This window comes from Engystomops pustulosus, chromosome 8 (assembly GCF_040894005.1).
Source record: "Engystomops pustulosus chromosome 8, aEngPut4.maternal, whole genome shotgun sequence".
NCBI lineage: Eukaryota > Metazoa > Chordata > Amphibia > Anura > Leptodactylidae > Engystomops > Engystomops pustulosus.
In genome coordinates, this window is record NC_092418.1 from 45064541 (window position 1) to 45083907 (window position 19367).

The following is a 19367-nucleotide window of genomic DNA, read 5'->3' on the forward strand; positions in this document are numbered from 1 at the left end:
AGTGCCATTCCATTACTTGTTTTCAACATTTAGATGTCTCTACGCTAGGAATCTAGAGCACCACAGCGCTCCTATATACGTTCCTCAAATCCACGATTTATATGACAATGGCTGGGAATCCCTTGCAGAGATTACAATGAAATATTGAGACCAGCATTCAGTATATTCAACGTACACTCAGTAGTGCCACCTAGTCTTCATGTTCTACATGTACATTATTGGTTTATTGGTTTCAATATAACATTTGACCTACAACACTTGGTATATATGTTGGGCATCTACCACACCACAGCACACCCCCTGGAGGAAGCGACGGTGAAACGTGCGTCAGGGTGCTGGTGCGGTGGTTGTAATTCATTGGCTCACAATTTTGGTATTATGCAACACCCAGGTGGGTAATATGGTGGATTACAACCAAAATTGGATATACTGTGATCATATTGATATTCGTGCATTTGATAATGCTTGTTATGTATTGAAAGACTGTTGACCATCGCCACACTCTTGTCGGGCCACGGCTTTTGCACCCCTGTTACAAGCAGTCAAATTTCAGGTATAGAGAAACACAACATTTACAGACAGACAGTAGAACACTTTCGATTGTCAGTCACATAGCATGGGAGGAATTCAGATTTTATTAGAAGTCAATTTCAGTAGCTACATCTAAAAAATAACATATTGAATATCACTTTGTTATGTAATTTTGTAACTTGAGACTCCTTTAAAGTTGCAGAAATGTTCATTTTGTGACAGCCTTACTAAAAGCATCTTTCATAGCACTGAATGCCTTCTCAAAGGTCGCTCCAACTTCAGGGGTGTATTCTTTAGGGAAATTACGAGCAAAAGCAACATTTAATACGTTCAGAAAACGCTAAAAAAAATATGGTACATGATTAGTATAAATGTCAGTATTTAGTAGTTTTACAACACTAATGAGATTTAGATCAGTTATACATGGGGATGATTGTTTGTAAATGTAAATTGGCTAAATTACACAACAGGGCTTCCACTGCAACTGCTGGGGTAAAATTATTTTCATCCTGTTGGAAAACCCTTAGATGATGGGGATAGCTGCTTTTAAATGGTTATAGAGAGAGGCACCTTCTCCCTACAATACATTTATGTGGCCAGGGCTGTATCATCGGTGCTCTTGGAGTACCAGCTTCGGACCCTGTGATCTGAGTTCTTTCAGGGGGCCCTGTCTGGGAGCCTCAACAGCTACAATGATGAGCCAGTTTCAGTATAGACACGCATGCAAGTGATTCTGTGGCCGGCACCAGCATGGGGTATACTGACCTATGGCATGTGCCCTCTTTAAGATGCAGGAGCGTGTTGAAGGCAATCTTGCATCATCCACATACGTGGAGAAGCTTAAGACATGCCTGACACTAAAACTAGGAGGGCTTACTCTCCTACCCAATTTATAACTAAGGAGGGACCCTTCCTGATGAATTACTAAGGGGGGGCCCTGCCTATAGGATTGCTAAGAGGGGAACCATTCCTAATAGATTATAAAGGGGGGGGGGGGCTTGCCTCATGGATTACTAAGGCGGGCCTGCCTAATGGATTGCCAAAGGGGTCATGCCTATTGGATTACTAAAGAGGAACCCCTGTCTGAACTAATGGATTAGTTAGGGAGGAAAACTGACTGATGGATTACTAAGGGGGTACCCAGCCTAATGGGTTACTACCTCGGGGGGGAAGTGTGTATATTACATGGATTACTAATGAGGTCCGGTATACTACAATATTGAGTGTGGTGCTGTAATTTTTATTAATAAGTGAGTAAAAGCTGTAAAATTTATATTATTTCTCAAGGGGAGTGCTGTTTAATATATGAATGGGGAGCAGGGAAAGAATATAAATTTAGGGATGTCGGTACTGTATAAAAATTGAGCGTTGTATATAAAGATGGAACTAAAGTATTTATTTCTGAAGGAAAATGTATATAATATATTTAACAAGGAGCTCTATGTAATTTAATTTATGTATTTGATCACATGACATCACAGTATGCTGCCATGGAGGATGGGAAGGAGTAGAAGTCCATGGAGGCTTGTTTCTTATGATACATACCGGTACATGATTTAGATTTTGCAAATGTTAGTGGGTAAAAGGCCTTTGATGCCATCACCCTGTCACAACATGGAATGCTGAATGGTTAGAAGGAGGTCTCAGGCATGGGGAGGAGCTGTGGACACATCCCTTTTGACTCGCTGCTGATGCCAGGTAAGATAACAAAATAGATTTTATGGGGAAGTAATAGCTGGAGCCTGGAGACACTTTGATGACACCACCCAAAACACTTCTGTTTTATTTTGAACAAAGATATAACCTAATTGTATAGCTAAAATACACAAGCAGAGCTTGCATAAAAATATGCTAGAATAGATGTTTTGTTCATCTGGATCAAAAAATAAAAATTGTATAAATATTTGCAATAATTACCGCAAAGTTGTCCGGATCCACATGCAACTTTGAGCCTAAATCCTGGCGATGTTCAGCAAAGTGCCCATCCAGATTATCTAGGTGTTTCATGGCTGCTCCAATAGATTGCAAGACCTTTTCACCATGAGCTGCAACCTTGGGATTGCTGCTGATTTCTTCAACAGAGCTGAAGTTGCCAAGGCTATTAAGGCAATTTTGGGTTGAATGATGACTGAGGAGAAGCCTAGTCAGAAAAATAATAGTTAACCCGTCATGCAAAATAACCTCCCTAATCTAAATATATTTTCATATACTGCCATTAGAGAGCATTGCCTCTATTCCTTCATTGTCCCTCTACATGCCTGTAAACCTAAGCAATGAGGTCCTAAAGCTGTATGCAAATGACCTGTGAAATGTCCAATGAGTCATGATTAATGTATGAAATAACTAGATAAAGGCTGGGATGTATCCTTGTGAGCTTCTCCAACAGGTAAAGGTGACAGAAATAGTGACAGGTGTCCTTTAAAGACAGCCTGTAATAATCATTATACACATATTCTGAACTTTATAATACATTATTTATGACACAGAAACATATATACCCTTCCTTTCTTACTCTCTGAATACATGCCTTTATGATGTCAGAGAGTTCACTCCAGGAATGGACAGCCCACTATATCACCCGTGGAAGGAGAATCAAGACAGTGTGTGTGTTAAGTGAGAAATGGAGGGCAAACTTTTTAGAATCCTCCCAAAACGCAGATAGATTGATTGCATCAGAGAATTAATGCATGGATCAGATCTAAGTCTAGAGCAGAGGGATTTGGGTTCTTAGAGCAATGGGCTGACTTTTCTTCGGGGTGCAAGTGGTTTTCCACAGATAACTTGCACCTAAATGGAAAGGGTGGCTGCTATGCCGGGGGAGAAGAACCGAGCAGGGGTGGCGGAGTATTTAAACTAGGATTTGGGGAGGAGGACAAGGAAAGAACTAAAGGAGTAGACAGGCTAGCGAGTGGAGAGCCTATGTTGGTGGGATGCAAAGTGGTGGTGAAGGAGGAGTAAGGCAGTGGATAGGGAGAACGAGATCCACAAGTTACAAAACAATAGTGAGGATATATGTGCCAGCTAAACTACTATAAATCTAATTCATTTAAACAACTGTGGAAAATTAAAGTGTATGTTCCCAAATGCCAAAAGTACTGCAAGCAAAAATGGGTGAGCTTGAGTCTCTGGTATTAGAGGAACACTTACATGTAAACTTGATCAAAGAAGGTAGATTGCTTCCCTAAAAACTTGCGTCTTTATTCAAATCAAAGTGGTAGATCAGAAGAAATACCACCTATGCGTTTCGAGCTGCTTGAGCACTTAGTCATGGCATGGTAACAATAAATCCATCTAAAAATTTTAAGGAAACAACTACCAAACACATTTAAGGGGTGTGTATGAATCACGTGATGCAAAACATCACCGAGATCTGTATCAGAGGCGTGTGCAGCACAGGATTCAATGCACTAGATAAATTCAAACGTGCATTTAATCCCTTCTACAAATATTGCAAAATAATGAAAGAAGACGACATAAACATAAAGGTAAGTTTGTATGGAATCATATGGCAACATAATTATTTTCCTCTTAAAATGTAAAAAGCAAAAACATCCAGGAAAATCAAAAACATTGAATTTTAAGAAGGCTACTTTCCCGAGATTCAGGGCTGCACTACAGGATGTAGAATGGGATCAGATACAGTCACATGATGAAACTAATGTTACATGGGAGATATTCTAATCTATCTTGAGTCTTTATACTTCTAAATTTATTCCAATGGGTAACACGTGTAAGCGGGCTACATTACACCACGCATAGGTTAGGCTTTCAATAATTACAAAACACTTTCTAGATTCGGCAGAAGGATTGTTTGCTGCAATAAGTGTGGCATGTGTAAAAGCTGATTATATACATATGTCATGGTTCTGCCCGAAGGTCATTTTGGGGGCAGGTATAAGAAGATATTGAAAGGATCTTCGAGGTTGGCATATCAGTTTCACTCCAGACCTGTGCGCTGGGTATATTGGACACTGTAGAAAGTAAGAACGTTAGACGTCACGTTCTGATTAAACTATTATTTGTGGCAAGGTTCTGCCTAATAAGGAAATAGATAGCTAGGGATAGTCCGAGAATAGGGATGTGGCGGAGAACTGTGAATAATACCATTCTAGCCGAAGGCTTTGCGCGTAAGCTGAGAGGTGGATCAGGTTGGGAAAAAATAAGGAGAGACTGGCAGCTATGGATTGATGCTAAGTTCTGTCGGGAAGAGATACTGATGATGGGAGGAGTGTGAATTGCTACTAGGGGGGGCGAGGGTGAGAGAAAGGGACAGGTTTCTTTCCTTTTTTTTTTCTTTCTCCTTTTTCTTTGTTGTTGGGGTTTTGGGTGGGGGATTATTGGGGTGGGCATGGATTGAATTTATTATCTTTTCCTTTAACATGTATCATGGGAAATGTAGGCACTTTATTAACATGAATCATTCCAAACAATACACTAATTATGGCATCTTGGGTCGAAGCATTTTATGGTATAATATTTATCTGGTTATGTGATGTGTTTCTTCAAGAAATTATGCGTTTTGTGGAATTTTGTAAACTCAAAAAAGTTATGTAATGTTAAGATGTAAGTTTTTAAACATACTTATACACTCACCGGCCACTTTATTAGGTACACCATGCTAGTAACGGGTTGGACCCCTTTTGCCTTCAGAACTGCCTCAATTCTTTGTGGCATAGATTCAACAAGGTGCTGGAAGCATTCCTCAGAGATTTTGGTCCATATTGACATGATGGCATCACACAGTTGCCGCAGATTTGTCGGCTGCACATCCATGATGCAAATCTCCCGTTCCACCACATCCTAAAGATGCTCTATTGGATTGAGATCTGGTGACTGTGGAGGCCATTTGAGTACAGTGAACTCATTGTCATGTTCAAGAAACCAGTCTGAGATGATTCCAGCTTTATGACATGGCGCATTATCCTGCTGAAAGTAGCCATCAGATGTTACAGGGTACATTGTGGTCATAAAGGGATGGACATGGTCAGCAACAATACTCAGGTAGGCTGTGGCGTTGCAACGATGCTCAATTGGTACCAAGGGGCCCAAAGAGTGCCAAGAAAATATTCCCCACACCATGACACCACCACCAGCAGCCTGAACCGTTGATACAAGGCAGGATGGATCCATGCTTTCATGTTGTTGACGCCAAATTCTGACCCTACCATCCAAATGTCGCAGCAGAAATCAAGACTCATCAGACCAGGCAACGTTTTTCCAATCTTCTACTGTCCAATTTCGATGAGCTTGTGCAAATTGTAGCCTCAGTTTCCTGTTCTTAGCTGAAAGGAGTGGCACCCGGTGTGGTCTTCTGCTGCTGTAGCCCATCTGCCTCAAAGTTTGACGTACGTGCGTTCAAGTCTGCCTACCTTGGTTGTAACGGGTGGCGATTTGCCTTTCTATCAGCTCGAACCAGTCTGCCCATTCTCCTCTGACCTCTGGCATCAACAAGGCATTTCCGCCCACAGAACTGCCGCTCACTGGATGTTTTTTCTTTTTCGGACCATTCTCTGTAAACCCTAGAGATGGTTGTGCGTGAAAATCCCAGTAGATCAGCAGTTTCTGAAATACTCAGACCAGCCCTTCTGGCACCAACAACCATGCCTCGTTCAAAGGCACTCAAAACACCTTTCTTCCCCATACTGATGCTCGGTTTGAACTTCAGAAGATTGTCTTGACCATGTCTACATACCTAAATGCACTGAGTTACCGCCATGTGATTGGCTGATTAGAAATTAAGTGTTAACGAGCAATTGGACAGGTGTACCTAATAAAGTGGCCAGTGAGTGTATGGTTAATTGAAAGATTGTAAATTTTTGTAAAACAAAGGATAAAAATTTATAAAAAAAAAAGAAAGGCATTTTCCATAAGTAGAGGACCTTTATTATCACTCATATGACCAGAACAGAGATTGTGCAGCTATTTTAACCTTTCCGTTTAACAAAGTATTATTGCTAATTGTTATAAGCAAAGCTTATTGTTGATTGTGACATGCCCCCTGGCATCGCCCTCAAGCAGTGGGTAGAGGGTAAAATCAATAGAAGCATCCTGTCACAGAACACCTTTTGTTTGTACAGATGACTGCATAGTGAGCTGTGCCACTCAGAACAGCGCCAAAAATTATGTTGTGTAATGTTTTTTCATTGTCTTGTTGAAAACAAAAAAAAGTTTTTCTGTGTATTTCTGTGCTGATGACAATAGCTTCTCCCCCAAACCCCTTGCAATCTCTAGTCATAGCAAGTTAGTCACTTATCAACAGGTGATCAGTGGGGATCTCGGTGATGGAACCCCACTGATCTTGGGAAAGGGGGGTCCTTTGTACTCCGAGATGAATAGAGCAGCCAGTCATGCATGGGAAACCCCTACCTATACTGTGGATAGGGCCTTACTTGCTAGCACCGATCGCGGGCGTTATCCTGGCGATCGCCTCTGGCAAAGCTGCCGCATGGGTGCCGCTATCTTGCCAAGGATCTTCGCTCCCCGTGACTTAATCGGGGAGCGGTGATCCATCGCCATGATAGCCTCGGGTCTTCGGAAGACCTGAGGCTTTCTCGTTTAAACTCCCTTTCGTTACAATGTCGCCATTTTGAAAAATATAAAAAAAATCTATAAAAAGTCATCAAAAGGTCTTACAGTCGTACAGTTGCAAAAATGAGAACCACCCACAGCTCTGAACGATGAAGTATGAAAAAGTTATTCGGCCAGAAGATATTGAACAATATTATTCATCTTTGTGCCAGTTAGGAGGTGTCACACTCTGGTGACTAGTGCCAAAGATTTTTACATTTTTGTACAAGTACACGCCTGCTGCATATGGTGTGTGATCACATTCTAAGACAGGATGAGAAGTAGGATACAGTAGTGCGACATAATAAATAGCATTTATATTCTACTAGCTGTAGATCCCGGAGTTGCCTGTCTCGGTTTTACTTACTCACTCTCCCTGCCTGTCTCTGTTTTAATCACTCCCTATCTGTTTCTTTGTCACTCACTCACACTTCTTGTCTGTCTCTCTGTCACTCACTCTCCCTGTCTCTCTCTCTCCCCCTATCTGTCTCTTTGTCACTCACTCACTCACGCTTCTTGCCTGTTTCTCTGTCCCTCACTCCCTGTCGTCTCTCTTTTTCCCTGCCTGTCACTCACTCTCCCTGTCTGTCTCTCTCCCTGTTTCTTTGTCACTCACTCACGCTTCTTGCCTGTCTCTCTGTCACTCACTCTCCCTGTCTGTCCCTCTATTACTCGATCATGCTTCCTGCCTGTCTGTCTTTCACTTTCTCCCTGCCTATCTGTCTCTCTTTTTTCCTGCCTGACACTCACTCTCCCTGCCAATCTCTCTCCCTGCCTGTCTTTTTGTCACTCACTGTCCCTGCCTGTTTCTCTGTCTCCATCTTACTTAACACATAAGCTGTCTTATGCTCAATGCCTAAAGTAAACAAGAGCTCATATTAATGACCTGTGGCAAAATGTTAACCAATCACGGCTCAACTTCTAACTACCACAGCAGCAGAACACAATGGCTCCTGTATATTAGTATTAAGAAGTGTATTTTGTAAAGCCTGGGCTGAAATTTACTATTTAAACTCTACTATTTAAATTCTAGTTACAATTTGGTGATTGTAAATGCAACGGTGCAGATTCTTTTAGCAGACACACAAACAGATAGACTCTCACACGCATAGAAATAGACAGACACACACAGGCAGACACACATGCAGGCACACACACACACGCAGGCACACACACAGGGACACACCTTTACATATGAGATATAAGGATACCCATGTATTACTGTGCTTCATTATTTACCTGACAAGAGCTTCTTTTCCAATTCTCTCGCAGTCTACTTGGCTCCAGATTGCTTCAATGTCTTTTTTCTCTTTTTCTGTAAAGCTGTCCATGGTGGAAGCTCTGGATTTATGTCCTAAAATTGTGAAATGTCTTTCCTCACACAAGTCCTGACTTTAAATAAGATCCACGCAGTCCACCCCCAGCTGTGCTATTCTGCTATTGGTCACACCTATCTGTTTATCTTCTGCCTCTTCTTCTTTTCCCTGCCAAACTCATACCATTAGTAAACGGAAATTAACGGTAACTATATATTTCTACACACACATATATTGGCTTATGAATACAAGGTTCTGACAATTCAGATAATTAAAATAAAATACATGACACAATGCCATCCTCACACACAAATGAATAAATACAAGTGCTTGTATAACAATGATTCATGACAGGGTATTGCAGAAACCCCCCCCCCCCACCACCACCACCACCACCACCACCACCTTTCTCCCCCAAGCTATTAAAACCCCTGATAAAGACACTGGCCCAGATATATTATTGTGTCTGCACTATTTTTTTTTTGCCTACGTTTGTACGAAAAAGGGTCTTTGGAGCTTGCATGTGTATCTATTATGTGTTTGTGTCACTTTTGTGTTGCGGTTGCATTTTAGAAAACTGTGCACCTTAAGGAGCGTGGTAGTGCTTAGCCGGAGTTTGCGGCACATTTATATTTTGAATTGTGTAGCACAGAATCGATGATAGTGCACCAAGAAATAAAAGCTGCTCCTGTGTGCACACTTTCCCAGTGCTTTTTGTAACGTATAGTTGAACAACGTGCACAACAATTCAATAATATGGTGCAAAGTACACACTAGAGAGGCAAACTGCACTAAAAGGAAGTTTACCAGAGTTTTCATATATTTGGGCCACTGACTCGATATGGATTTGATTGGCAAAAGCAGTCATTATATTTTACATAAATAACATAATAAACTGCCAGACCAACAAGGCCCTATCAAGAACTTCCCGATCCCTACAAAGAGCCCAATCCCCGTAAACAGAAAGGAAAGAGACCTCGGTTGGGGCAAACGCGTTTACTCATGATTCACTATTTCCTCCCTGAATAATTTATCTTCTGGGGAGTTCAGAGCCCTCCATGCTCTCCCAACCCCAAGTTTTTGAACCACATATTCCCATTATCATGACTCTAAGGTAAAGGCAAGGTAAAACCTCTGCTAGCAGCTAAACACCTGCAGATAGCTAATAATTGTAAATTAGAGAATTGCTTGTTTTTGCTTAGTGCAGAGTTAGGCAAAAGTTTTTATACTCTTCTTTGTACTTTAACGTGTTACTGTAAAATCTTAGTGATTTTACCAAATTTTTTTATGTCATCCCCTCTTTGAAAACAATCAGAACGATGCCCATATTGTGCTTCTTGTCCTTTTCTTTCCAAAGTTATGGCATTTTCTGTTCTGAAAGTGTTTGACAAAAATCTTTCTCACCAGAGGTGAGTGGGCGGAGACTAATGTCTGTAAGTCTATATGTTCAAGCGGAGGCCAGTTAGCTTGTCCATAGATCCCATGATGCCTTTTTTTCTCTCTAAAAGTAATTTAGCATTAAATCCATTCAGTTTCCCACAAGTAAATCAACTGAAAACTGAACAGTACACATACAGGATGCATGTGAGGACCAGCCTGGCAGCTTCCAGCTCATCTGGGAACATGTAATATGTGGTAGAAGTCATAAGTAAACCAGTTACATAAAGTCTAAAACCTGTGCTGTGTGAGCACCAAGGGTTAATATATTATCTGCACAGAGCTGATACTGCCCATGACAAGGTGGATGAAGGGAGCAGCATAAGGACAGGGGACAGACAGAGAAAGTTCTGAGGCATCACAGACTGGGATGGAGGGACTGATAGGGAGCAGGGAGATCTAGTACCTCACTATTCTGTGCAGAAGACATATGCATTCACACATCCAGCTCGGCTTCATTCACTGTCACTTGTCCTCCATCTCTGTGAGCTGGGAGCAGCAGCCCCTTCCCTCCCATGAAACCATAGATTTGTTTATCTGATGTTTATCGGACGACTTCAGGGCTTATCAGCACATGGAGAGGAAGCAGCTATTGCAGCACTGAAGTAATGTAAGGGGATAGCAAAGAAATTACTGCATATAGGTAACAAAGATAATAGGCAAAGTTGTTTTACATCCCATTGATTTGTGAAAGAAGAAAAACCTTTACAGTCACTCTTTAACCGGTTAAGGACCGGGCCCTTTCCTGGTTTTTCATTTCCATTTTTCACTCCCCACCTTCAAAAATCTATAACTTTTTCATTTTTACACGTAAAGAGCTGTGTGATGGCTTGTTTTCTGCGTAACAAATTGCACTTCATAGTGATGGTATTGAATATTCCATGCCATGTACTGGGAAGTGGGGAAAAAATTCCAAATGCAGTGAAAATAGTGAAAAAACGCATTTGCGCCGTTTTCTTGTGGGCTTGGATATTACGGCTTACTATGTGCGCCCAAAATGACATGTCTACTTTATTCCCTGGGTTGGTACGGTCACGGGGATACCAAATTTGTATAGGTTTTATAATGTTTTCATACATTTACAAAAATTAAAACCTCCTGTACAAATTTTTTTTTATTTTGCCATCTTCTGGTGCTAATAACTTTTTTATACTTTGTTGTACGGAGCTGTGGGTGGTGTAATTTTTTGCGACATTTGATAATATTTTCAATTATATCATTTTTAGGACTGTGCGACCTTTTGATCACTTTTTATAGATTTTTTTTATTTTCGACTTTGGGCACTATTTTCCGTTACGGGGTTAAACACATTGAAAAGGCGTTAATATATTTTGATAGATCGGGCATTTTCGGACGCGTGGATACCTAATGTGTTTAGGATTTTTACAGTTTATTTATATTTATGTCAGTTCTAGGGAAAGGGGGGTGATTAGAATTTTTAGGTTTTTTTATTATAATTTTTTTTTTTAACTTTTTTTTATTTTTACTTTTTTTCAGACTCCCTAGGGTACTTTAACCCTAGGTTGTCTGATCGATCCTATTATATACTGCCATACTACAGCTATATATACTATGGCAGTTCATGGGGATTTTCCTCCTGATTCATTACAATGTGCTATCATTGTAATCACTCCCTATCCCTGCCTTTCTCTCACTCTCCCTGTCTCTCTCTCTCCCCTATCTGTACCTTTGTCACTCACTCACGCTTCTTGCCTGTCACTCTGTCACTCTCTCTCCCTGCCTCTCTCTTCCCCTATCTGTCTCTTTGTCACTCACTCACTCACTCACACTTCTTGCCCGTCTCTTTGTCACTCACTCTCCCTGTCTGTCTCTGTCTCTCTTTTTCCCTGACTGTCACTCACTCTCCCTGTCTGTCTCTGTCTCTCTTTTTTTCCTGCCTGTCACTCACTCTCCCTGTCTGTCTTTCTCCCTATCTCTATCACTCACTCACACTTCCTGCCTGTCTCTCTGTCACTCACTTTCCCTGCCTTTCTCTCACTCTTCCTGTCTCTCTCTCCCCCTGTTTCTTTGTCACTAAGGCTTCTTGCCGGTCTCTCTGTCACTTACTCTCCCTGCCTGTCTGTCTTTCAGTCACTCTACCTGCCTGTCTATCTGTCTCTCTTTTTCCCTGCCTGACACTCACTCTCCCTGCCAATCTCCCGCCATGTCTGTCTTTTTGTCACTCACTCTCCCTGCCTGTCTCTCTGTCTCTATTACTATCCATTTTACTTCACACATAAGCGGTCTTATGCTCAATGCCTAAAGTAAACAAGAGTTCATATTAATGACCTGTGGTAAAATGTTAACCAATCACGGTTCAGCTTCTAACTGCCTCAGCAGCAGAAGACACTGGCTCCTGTATATGGTGGTTAAGAAGTGTTTTTTGTAAAGCCTGGGCTGAAAATTACGATTTTATATCTAGTCTATGATGTTTCCTGAGTCACAGAGAACAACACAGAGAAAATTTGGTGATTGTAAACGCAATGGTGCAGATTCCATTAGCAGACAGACACACACATAGGCACACACAGGTACACATACGCAGACACAGACACACACCTTTATATGTGAGATAAAAGGATATCCATGTATTTCTGTGCTTCATTATTTACCTGACAAGACCTTCTATTCCAATTTGCAGCAAAGAGGGCCCGTGAGCCCTCTCCATGCAGCGGGACCCGACCGCCGCCATGAATACACGGCGGGCGGCCATGAACCAGTTAAATAATTTAGGTAGAGAGATCATGCAAATACAAGAAGATCTGTCACCTCACAAGTCCAGTAAAGAATATAAAGGAATAAATGAAAAGATCATATAATATCTATGGAATCATCCATTATGAATGTGAAAAACGGAAAGTTCCATCGTGATTTATCGGATAATCAAACAAACACAGTTTATGTGGAAGTGTGGGAGAAGAGACAAATATGTCCCAAAATCTATTTTAAAGAAAGCAATTTAAGATAAACATCAACATCAACAAGTCAAAATGTCTGTCAAGTATGTCACAAGATTTGACCAGTAAATCTGCTACACCCTCCAAATCTGCACCGGAACAAACAACACAGAAACACAGGTAAGCATGGTTCTGCTTATGTTATTTCTGGTGTGCAAGTGGACTTATTTTCTCAAGGACTTAATTTTGCACCTACTCATCATTTTCACCTATCTAGTACAATTCTGGACAATCGCTTTATCAGACTTCTGAGTAACACCAGGCAGAGCCCGTGGCGCATGAGTCATCATTTATCATGCTCTGCAGCGCAACTTTGCTTCATCACAGGAGTCCCTGCCGCCCAACACAGAGGAGGAGGTAGTGTTGCTATTATTCATTTTATTATTTTATTTTCAGGAACACAATCTCATTAATCTGCAAGATCTATCTATGACTGAAGACAACGATTACTGTTACAAACCCTAGTTTTTATCCGCTCAACTCTAGAGCACCTGTGATGGACCTATATCAGGAGGCAGTAGAAAGAGATTTACAGTCATTATATGACAATATTTCCACTTCACAACATAATCTTACACAAAAAGAAAAAAGAGCCATTTATGAATTGATAAATAATCCTTATATTTTTTTACGACCCTCAGACAAATGGGCAACGTTCCCATCCTTGACAAAGCACTCTATCGAGAACAAGCCCATTACATGCCAAGAGATACAGATACCTACTTGCAGTTGCTTGCGGATCCAACCCACGATGTACAACTGGAGATGGAAAGATTGATTTTGGAAGGATTACAGTCTGGATTCTTACACAAAAAGACATCAGATTTCTTAATGCCCGAATACACAACCTGTTCCAACTTCTATATGTTACCCAAAACCCATGGGAGGATTTCCCCCAACTTTTCGTCCTACTGTGTCTTCTACCAACTCTCTCACTGAAAGGCTGGGGGTCTGGCTGGACAGCTTACTTCAGCCTCTAGTTACCAGACTCCCAGGCTACATTAGAGACACTAAGGCTATTCTTCCTGCTGTCAACCAAATGACAAGCTCTGGTGATGTTTCAGCGCTGTATACCAGCATTCCTCATCACCAAGCGTGTGAAGCAGTCACCTAGCATTTAAAAAAATACAGTGCATATAATGTAGGATTGCAAGAATATATTGTCACTGTACTACACTTTGTTGCAAACATTTTTTTTCATGTTTGACAACCATTACTTACAGGTCTCCGGTTACCCCATGGGTGCTTGTTTTTCCTGTTCTCTTGCCAATAATTTCATGGCTAGATGGGAAGAAGAATACCTTTACCACCCAGATAACCCTTTTCTATCTTACATTAAATGGTATGGAAGATACATTGACGACTGCCTCTTGGTGTGGTCCGGACACCGAGAGGCAGTCGTTGACTTTATCCCCTACATCAGTGATGGCAAACCTTTTAGAGGCCGAGTGCCCAAACTGTAATCCAAAACCCTGCTTATTGTGAAGTGCCAACCAAAAATTAAAGCAATAACTTATTACTCCCTTTTCAACAACTTTCAATCATATTGGACAGCAACACAGTAGAAAGATGGAAAATTTTCATAATTTTAGCTTCTTTCCAGTTTCCCTCTGTACACAGATAATTCGGCCCTGTCTAATTCTCCCTCTTCCTACAGTCCCAAGCAGTGAGGTCAGCATCAAAATATGAATGAAAGCTGCATCTTTTAAGTTGCTTGGAACTGCAGGAAGATTCTTTGAGTTCTGTCTGGTGTGCTGGGGCGATGGCCCGGGTGCCCACAAAAAGGGCTCTGAGTGCCGACTCTGGCACCCGTGCCATAGGATCGCCACCACTGCCCTACATCAATAATAACTATCTGAATCTGTCTTTTACCTATAAGTATGGATGATCATCTATTTCCTTCTTAGATGTCACTCTAACGTGGGATTCCAAGCATGGCACAATTCACACTAGCCAAACTGGAAAGTTATAGCATTACTTCATGTCTTAAACAGAGAGGATACACTGCAGCAACCTGTGACCTTGCAAAACGTATAGTTAATTTGAAAACCTGTTCACATTATCTCACAGATAAGCAAGTTAATAACCAAACTTACAGTACTCAGTACATTACACATAGATTATTGACATCATTAAAAAACACTTGCCCATATTGGGATGTGACACTACACTGAGAAACATACTATCCCAGGCAGGGCCGGCTCCAGGTTTCAGTGGGCCCCTGGGCGACAGTGCCTCACTGGGCCCCTTAGCAGTGAACTCATGTGGTGGCATTAAAAACACAGAACCTCAAGATACCAATATTAATATACAGCCCCCCATGCTCCGTTAATATACAGCCCCCCAGACTCCATTTAGTAATATACACCCTCCAGCCAGGCTCAATAAATTAATATACACCCCCCCCCCCCACCCAGCCAGAATACAGTAATTAATATACCCTCGAAGCTCCATTAATTAATATATATCCCCTCCCCCAGGCTCCATTAATTAATATACACCCCCCCCCAGCCAGAATACAGTACTTAATATACCCTCCAGGCTCCATTAATTAATATATCCCCCCCCCCCGGCTCCATTAATTAATATAGCCCCCCCCAGCCAGAATACAATAATTATTATGCCCTCCAGGCTCCATTAATTAATTTACACCCCCCCCCCCCCAGCCAGAATACAGTAATTAATATACCCTCCAGGCTCCATTAATTAATATATACCCCCCCAGGCTCCATTAATTAATATATCCCCCCTCCATTAATTAATATACACCGCTGACAGGATCCATTGATTAATAAAATACACATTATTAGTGGCCAGAAAAAAAATAATAAAAGCCAACTTACCTCAAGCGTTGCACGCATCTTCTACATCTGCTTCCTCTTCAGAGTGAGAGCAGCGTCTTCTGTGCAGCAGCAGGGACGCTGGTGGCGTGAAGTCATCACGTCGGCAGCGTCCTGCACAGTATTAGATGCTCTCCGGCAGCAATACATCCGCCGCGCCGATGCTATGAAGTTTTGTGTGGGTCCGCTTGCGGTGCCGCCCCCTGTCAGCCGCGCCGGCAGTGTGAGTGCGGCGCTTATCTCAATTACTTCGGCGACAAGTATGCCGATGTAATTGAGTTTACTTATGTTGCCAGTTGGTGCCGTGGGCCCCTCTGGAACCTCTGGGGCCCCGGCACTTGCCCGGGTAAACCGGGTGCTGGCGCCGGCCATGGTCCCAGGGCATATCATGCGTTTCCTGACATGTGCCCACTCTAGCTACTACCTTGTCCCGTAATGTGTTCTCCAATGATGATCGTACACCTACTTTAAATACCTACACCTAAATTACAAGGGTAGCTTTCTGCTGTACAGGTAGGGTGGAAAACTCCAAAGCCAGCTCAAATCAAGGATCATGCAGAAACTGTGTGCATGGCAGATACACCGGGGCGGCGCTGATACAAATGCAGTGAGCCCTTGACATACAGAGGTGGGGTCTGCTGTATATTGCAGCAAACACCCATTGCTAATAGACCCAAATGCTGCTACACAAAGGGGTTAAAGCAATAAAGTTACCTTCCGTTGCTCCATGCGGCTCCTCTTCCTTGTTCATTTCATTAGGGGGATGCAGGGCATTTCATTACTGGGAGACTTCAGGGCATTTAATTACTGGGAGACTTCAGGGCACTTCATTACTGGGAGGCTTCCGGGCATTTCATTACTGGGAGACTTCAGGGCATTTCATTACTGGGAGGCTTCCGGGCATTTCATTACTGGGAGACTTCAGGGCACTTCATTACTGGGAGGCTTCCGGGCATTTCATTACTGGGAGGCTTCATGGCATTTCATTACTCGGAGACTTCAGGGCACTTCATTACTGGGAGGCTTCCGGGCATTTCATTACTGGGAGGCTTCATGGCATTTCATTACTGGGAGACTTCAGGGCACTTCATTACTGGGAGACTTCAGGGCACTTCATTACTGGGAGGCTTCCGTGCATTTCATTACTGGGAGGCTTCCGGGCATTTCATTACTGGGGGGCTTCCGGGCATTTCATTACTGGGGGGCTTCCGGGCATTTCATTACTGGGAGGCTTCCGGGCATTTCATTACTGGGAGGCTTCCGGGCATTTCATTACTGGGAGGCTTCCGGGCATTTCATTACTGGGAGGCTTCCGGGCATTTCATTACTGGGAGGCTTCAGGGCATTTCATTACAAGGGGGTTCAAGAAGCATGTAATTACTGGGGGAAGGCTACACTCATATGAAAAAGTTTGGGCAACCCTATTAATATTAATCAGTTCTCAAAATTTGGGTTTTTGCAACAGCTATTTAAGTTTGATATATCTAATAATTGATGGTCACAGTAATATTTCAGGATTGAAATGAGGTTTATTGTACTAACTGAAAATGTGCAATATGCATTAAAACTAAATTTGACAGGTGCAAAAGTATGAACACCTCATCAGAAAAGGTGACATTAATATTAATAAATCCTCCTTTTGTAAAAATAACTATGCATAACTAATAAGTTTGATGGTCGCCGAGCATGGACAACCCGCTTCAAATCATCCCACAGATGTTCAATGATATTCAGGTCTGGGGACTGGGATGGCCATTCCAGAACATTGTAATTGTTCCTCTGCATGAATGCCTGTGTAGGATTTGGAGCAGTGTTTCGGATCATTGTCTTGCTGTAATAACCATCCCCGGTGTAACTTCAACTTCGTCATTGATTCTTGAACTTTCTCAAAAATCTGCTGATAATGAGAGGAATCCATGCGACCCTCAACTTTAACAAGATTCTTGATGCCGGCATTGGCCACACAGCCCCAAAGCATGATGGAACCTCTACCAAATTTTACAGTGGGTAGCAAGTACTTTTCTTGGAATGCTGTGTTTTTTGGCCGCCATGCATAACGCCTTTTGTATGACCAAAAAACTCAATCTTTGTTTCATCAGTCCACAGGACCTTCTTCCAAAATGAAACTGGCTTGTCCAAATGTGCTTTTGCATACCTCAGGCGACTCTGTTTGTGGCGTGCTTGCAGAAACGGCTTCTTTCTCATCACTCTACCATACAGCTTCTCCTTGTGCAAAGTGCGCTGTATTGTTGACCGATGCACAGTGACACCATCTGCAGCAAGATGATGCTGCAGGTCTTTGGAGGTGTCTGTGGATTGTCCTTGACTGTTCTCACCATTTTTCTTCTCTGCCTTTCTGATATTTTTCTTGGCCTGCCCAGTTCTGGGCTTAACAAGAACTGTCCCTGTGGTCTTCCATTCCATACAATGTTCCTCACAGAGGAAACTGACACGCGCAAATGCAAGAACAACTTGCATGTGGCCACCTTAAATACCTTTTCTCATGATTGGATACACCTGGCCATGAAGTTCAAAGCTCAGTGAGGTTACCAAACCAATTTAGTGCTTCAGTAAGTCAGTAAAAAGTAGTTAGAAGTATTCCCGATTGCAACCTACACTACTGCTGGCTCTGTAAACCACAGTTTGTAAAGACTTCTCCACATAGACAGATATCGCAGATAAATCCAATATATTAAGAACTGTGCATGCACAAAAATAAAAAAATAAAATAGTCACTGAATCGCATATATCCAAACCAGGATATGGTGCATATTCCTATTACACATCCAGTCGTTAGTAAATATCTCCGTTGAGTTGATACACCCAGCTTGATATTTCTTGAGTCACTTGCAACTATTACATTTGTTGTTTTGCGTTACCTGTATTTTTGCGGACCCAGAATGCTGCCGAAATATTAGTTATGTTATGGTATTGTAGCATTGAAGAGCCGATACAGGTAACACAAAACCTATACAGACATTCAAATGTAATAGTTGCAAGTGACTCAAGAAATATCAAGCTGTTTGTATAAACTCAACGGAGATAACAAACAGTATTTACTAACGATTGGATGTGTAATAGGAATATGTCCCATATCCTGGTCTGGATGTATGCGATTCAGTGACTATTTTACTTATTTAACTTTTACATTTTCATTTTGGATTTATATGCGATATCTGTCTATGTGGAGAAGTGTTTACACACTGCGTTTTACAGAGTCAACAGTAGTGTAGGTTGCAACTGGGATCATTGTACCGTAATGTAATAGAAATACTAAACCAACCCTTTAAGTGGGGTCTATGGTGGATTTATAATAATACTGCATAATAGCTTATATAATCATGTTTGGAGTTCACCATCCTATTCCTGGTGCATTTAAGTGCGTGTCAAGCGACACATTTTTTTTTAAAAATACCGCGTTTTTTCCCGAATCCGTCGGGTTTTCCAACTGCCACGCCCCCTAATTTCCGTTGCATGCAACCCGGCGCCTATGCGACACAATCCGATCGCGTGCGCCAAAAACCCGGGGCAATTCGGCACAAACTGGTAATTTGCGATTCGATGAAAATGAGCGATTCGGGCCCTAAGTAAATGAGCCCCAGTGTGTAGGACGGCCCCGTGTGGCGTATTTAAAAGATTTTAAAAGATTTCTCCTGGAAGAGAAGGAGGAGAAGATTTTTTTTGCAAGAGATCTATTATATACACACAGACACATATCA

At 41.9% G+C, this 19367-nt stretch overlaps 1 protein-coding gene across 1 annotated transcript; it reads right to left on the reverse strand.

The window, feature by feature from the left end:
* Positions 1-593: 593 nt before the first annotated feature.
* LOC140075204 (hemoglobin subunit gamma-1-like) lies at positions 594-8509 on the reverse strand. Its single transcript, XM_072120799.1, has 3 exons — positions 8338-8509; positions 2449-2671; positions 594-871 (listed from the first exon to the last, which is right to left on the reverse strand). The coding sequence occupies exons 1-3, from the start codon at positions 8427-8429 to the stop codon at positions 740-742; spliced, it is 447 nt and encodes a 148-aa protein (XP_071976900.1). The 5' UTR covers positions 8430-8509; the 3' UTR covers positions 594-739.
* Positions 8510-19367: the final 10858 nt, after the last annotated feature.

What these genes read in the sequence shown, in the direction of transcription:
- LOC140075204 (XM_072120799.1), bottom strand. Translation starts at nt 8,429, where the DNA reads ATGGACAGCTTTACAGAAAAAGAGAAAAAAGACATTGAAGCAATCTGG. An exon ending in GGAAAAGAAGCTCTTGTCAG is followed by an intron (nt 2,672 to 8,337) that starts GTAAATAATGAA and finishes TTTTCTGACTAG; the next exon opens with GCTTCTCCTCAGTCATCATT. An exon ending in TGGATCCGGACAACTTTGCG is followed by an intron (nt 872 to 2,448) that starts GTAATTATTGCA and finishes TATTTTTTTTAG; the next exon opens with CGTTTTCTGAACGTATTAAA.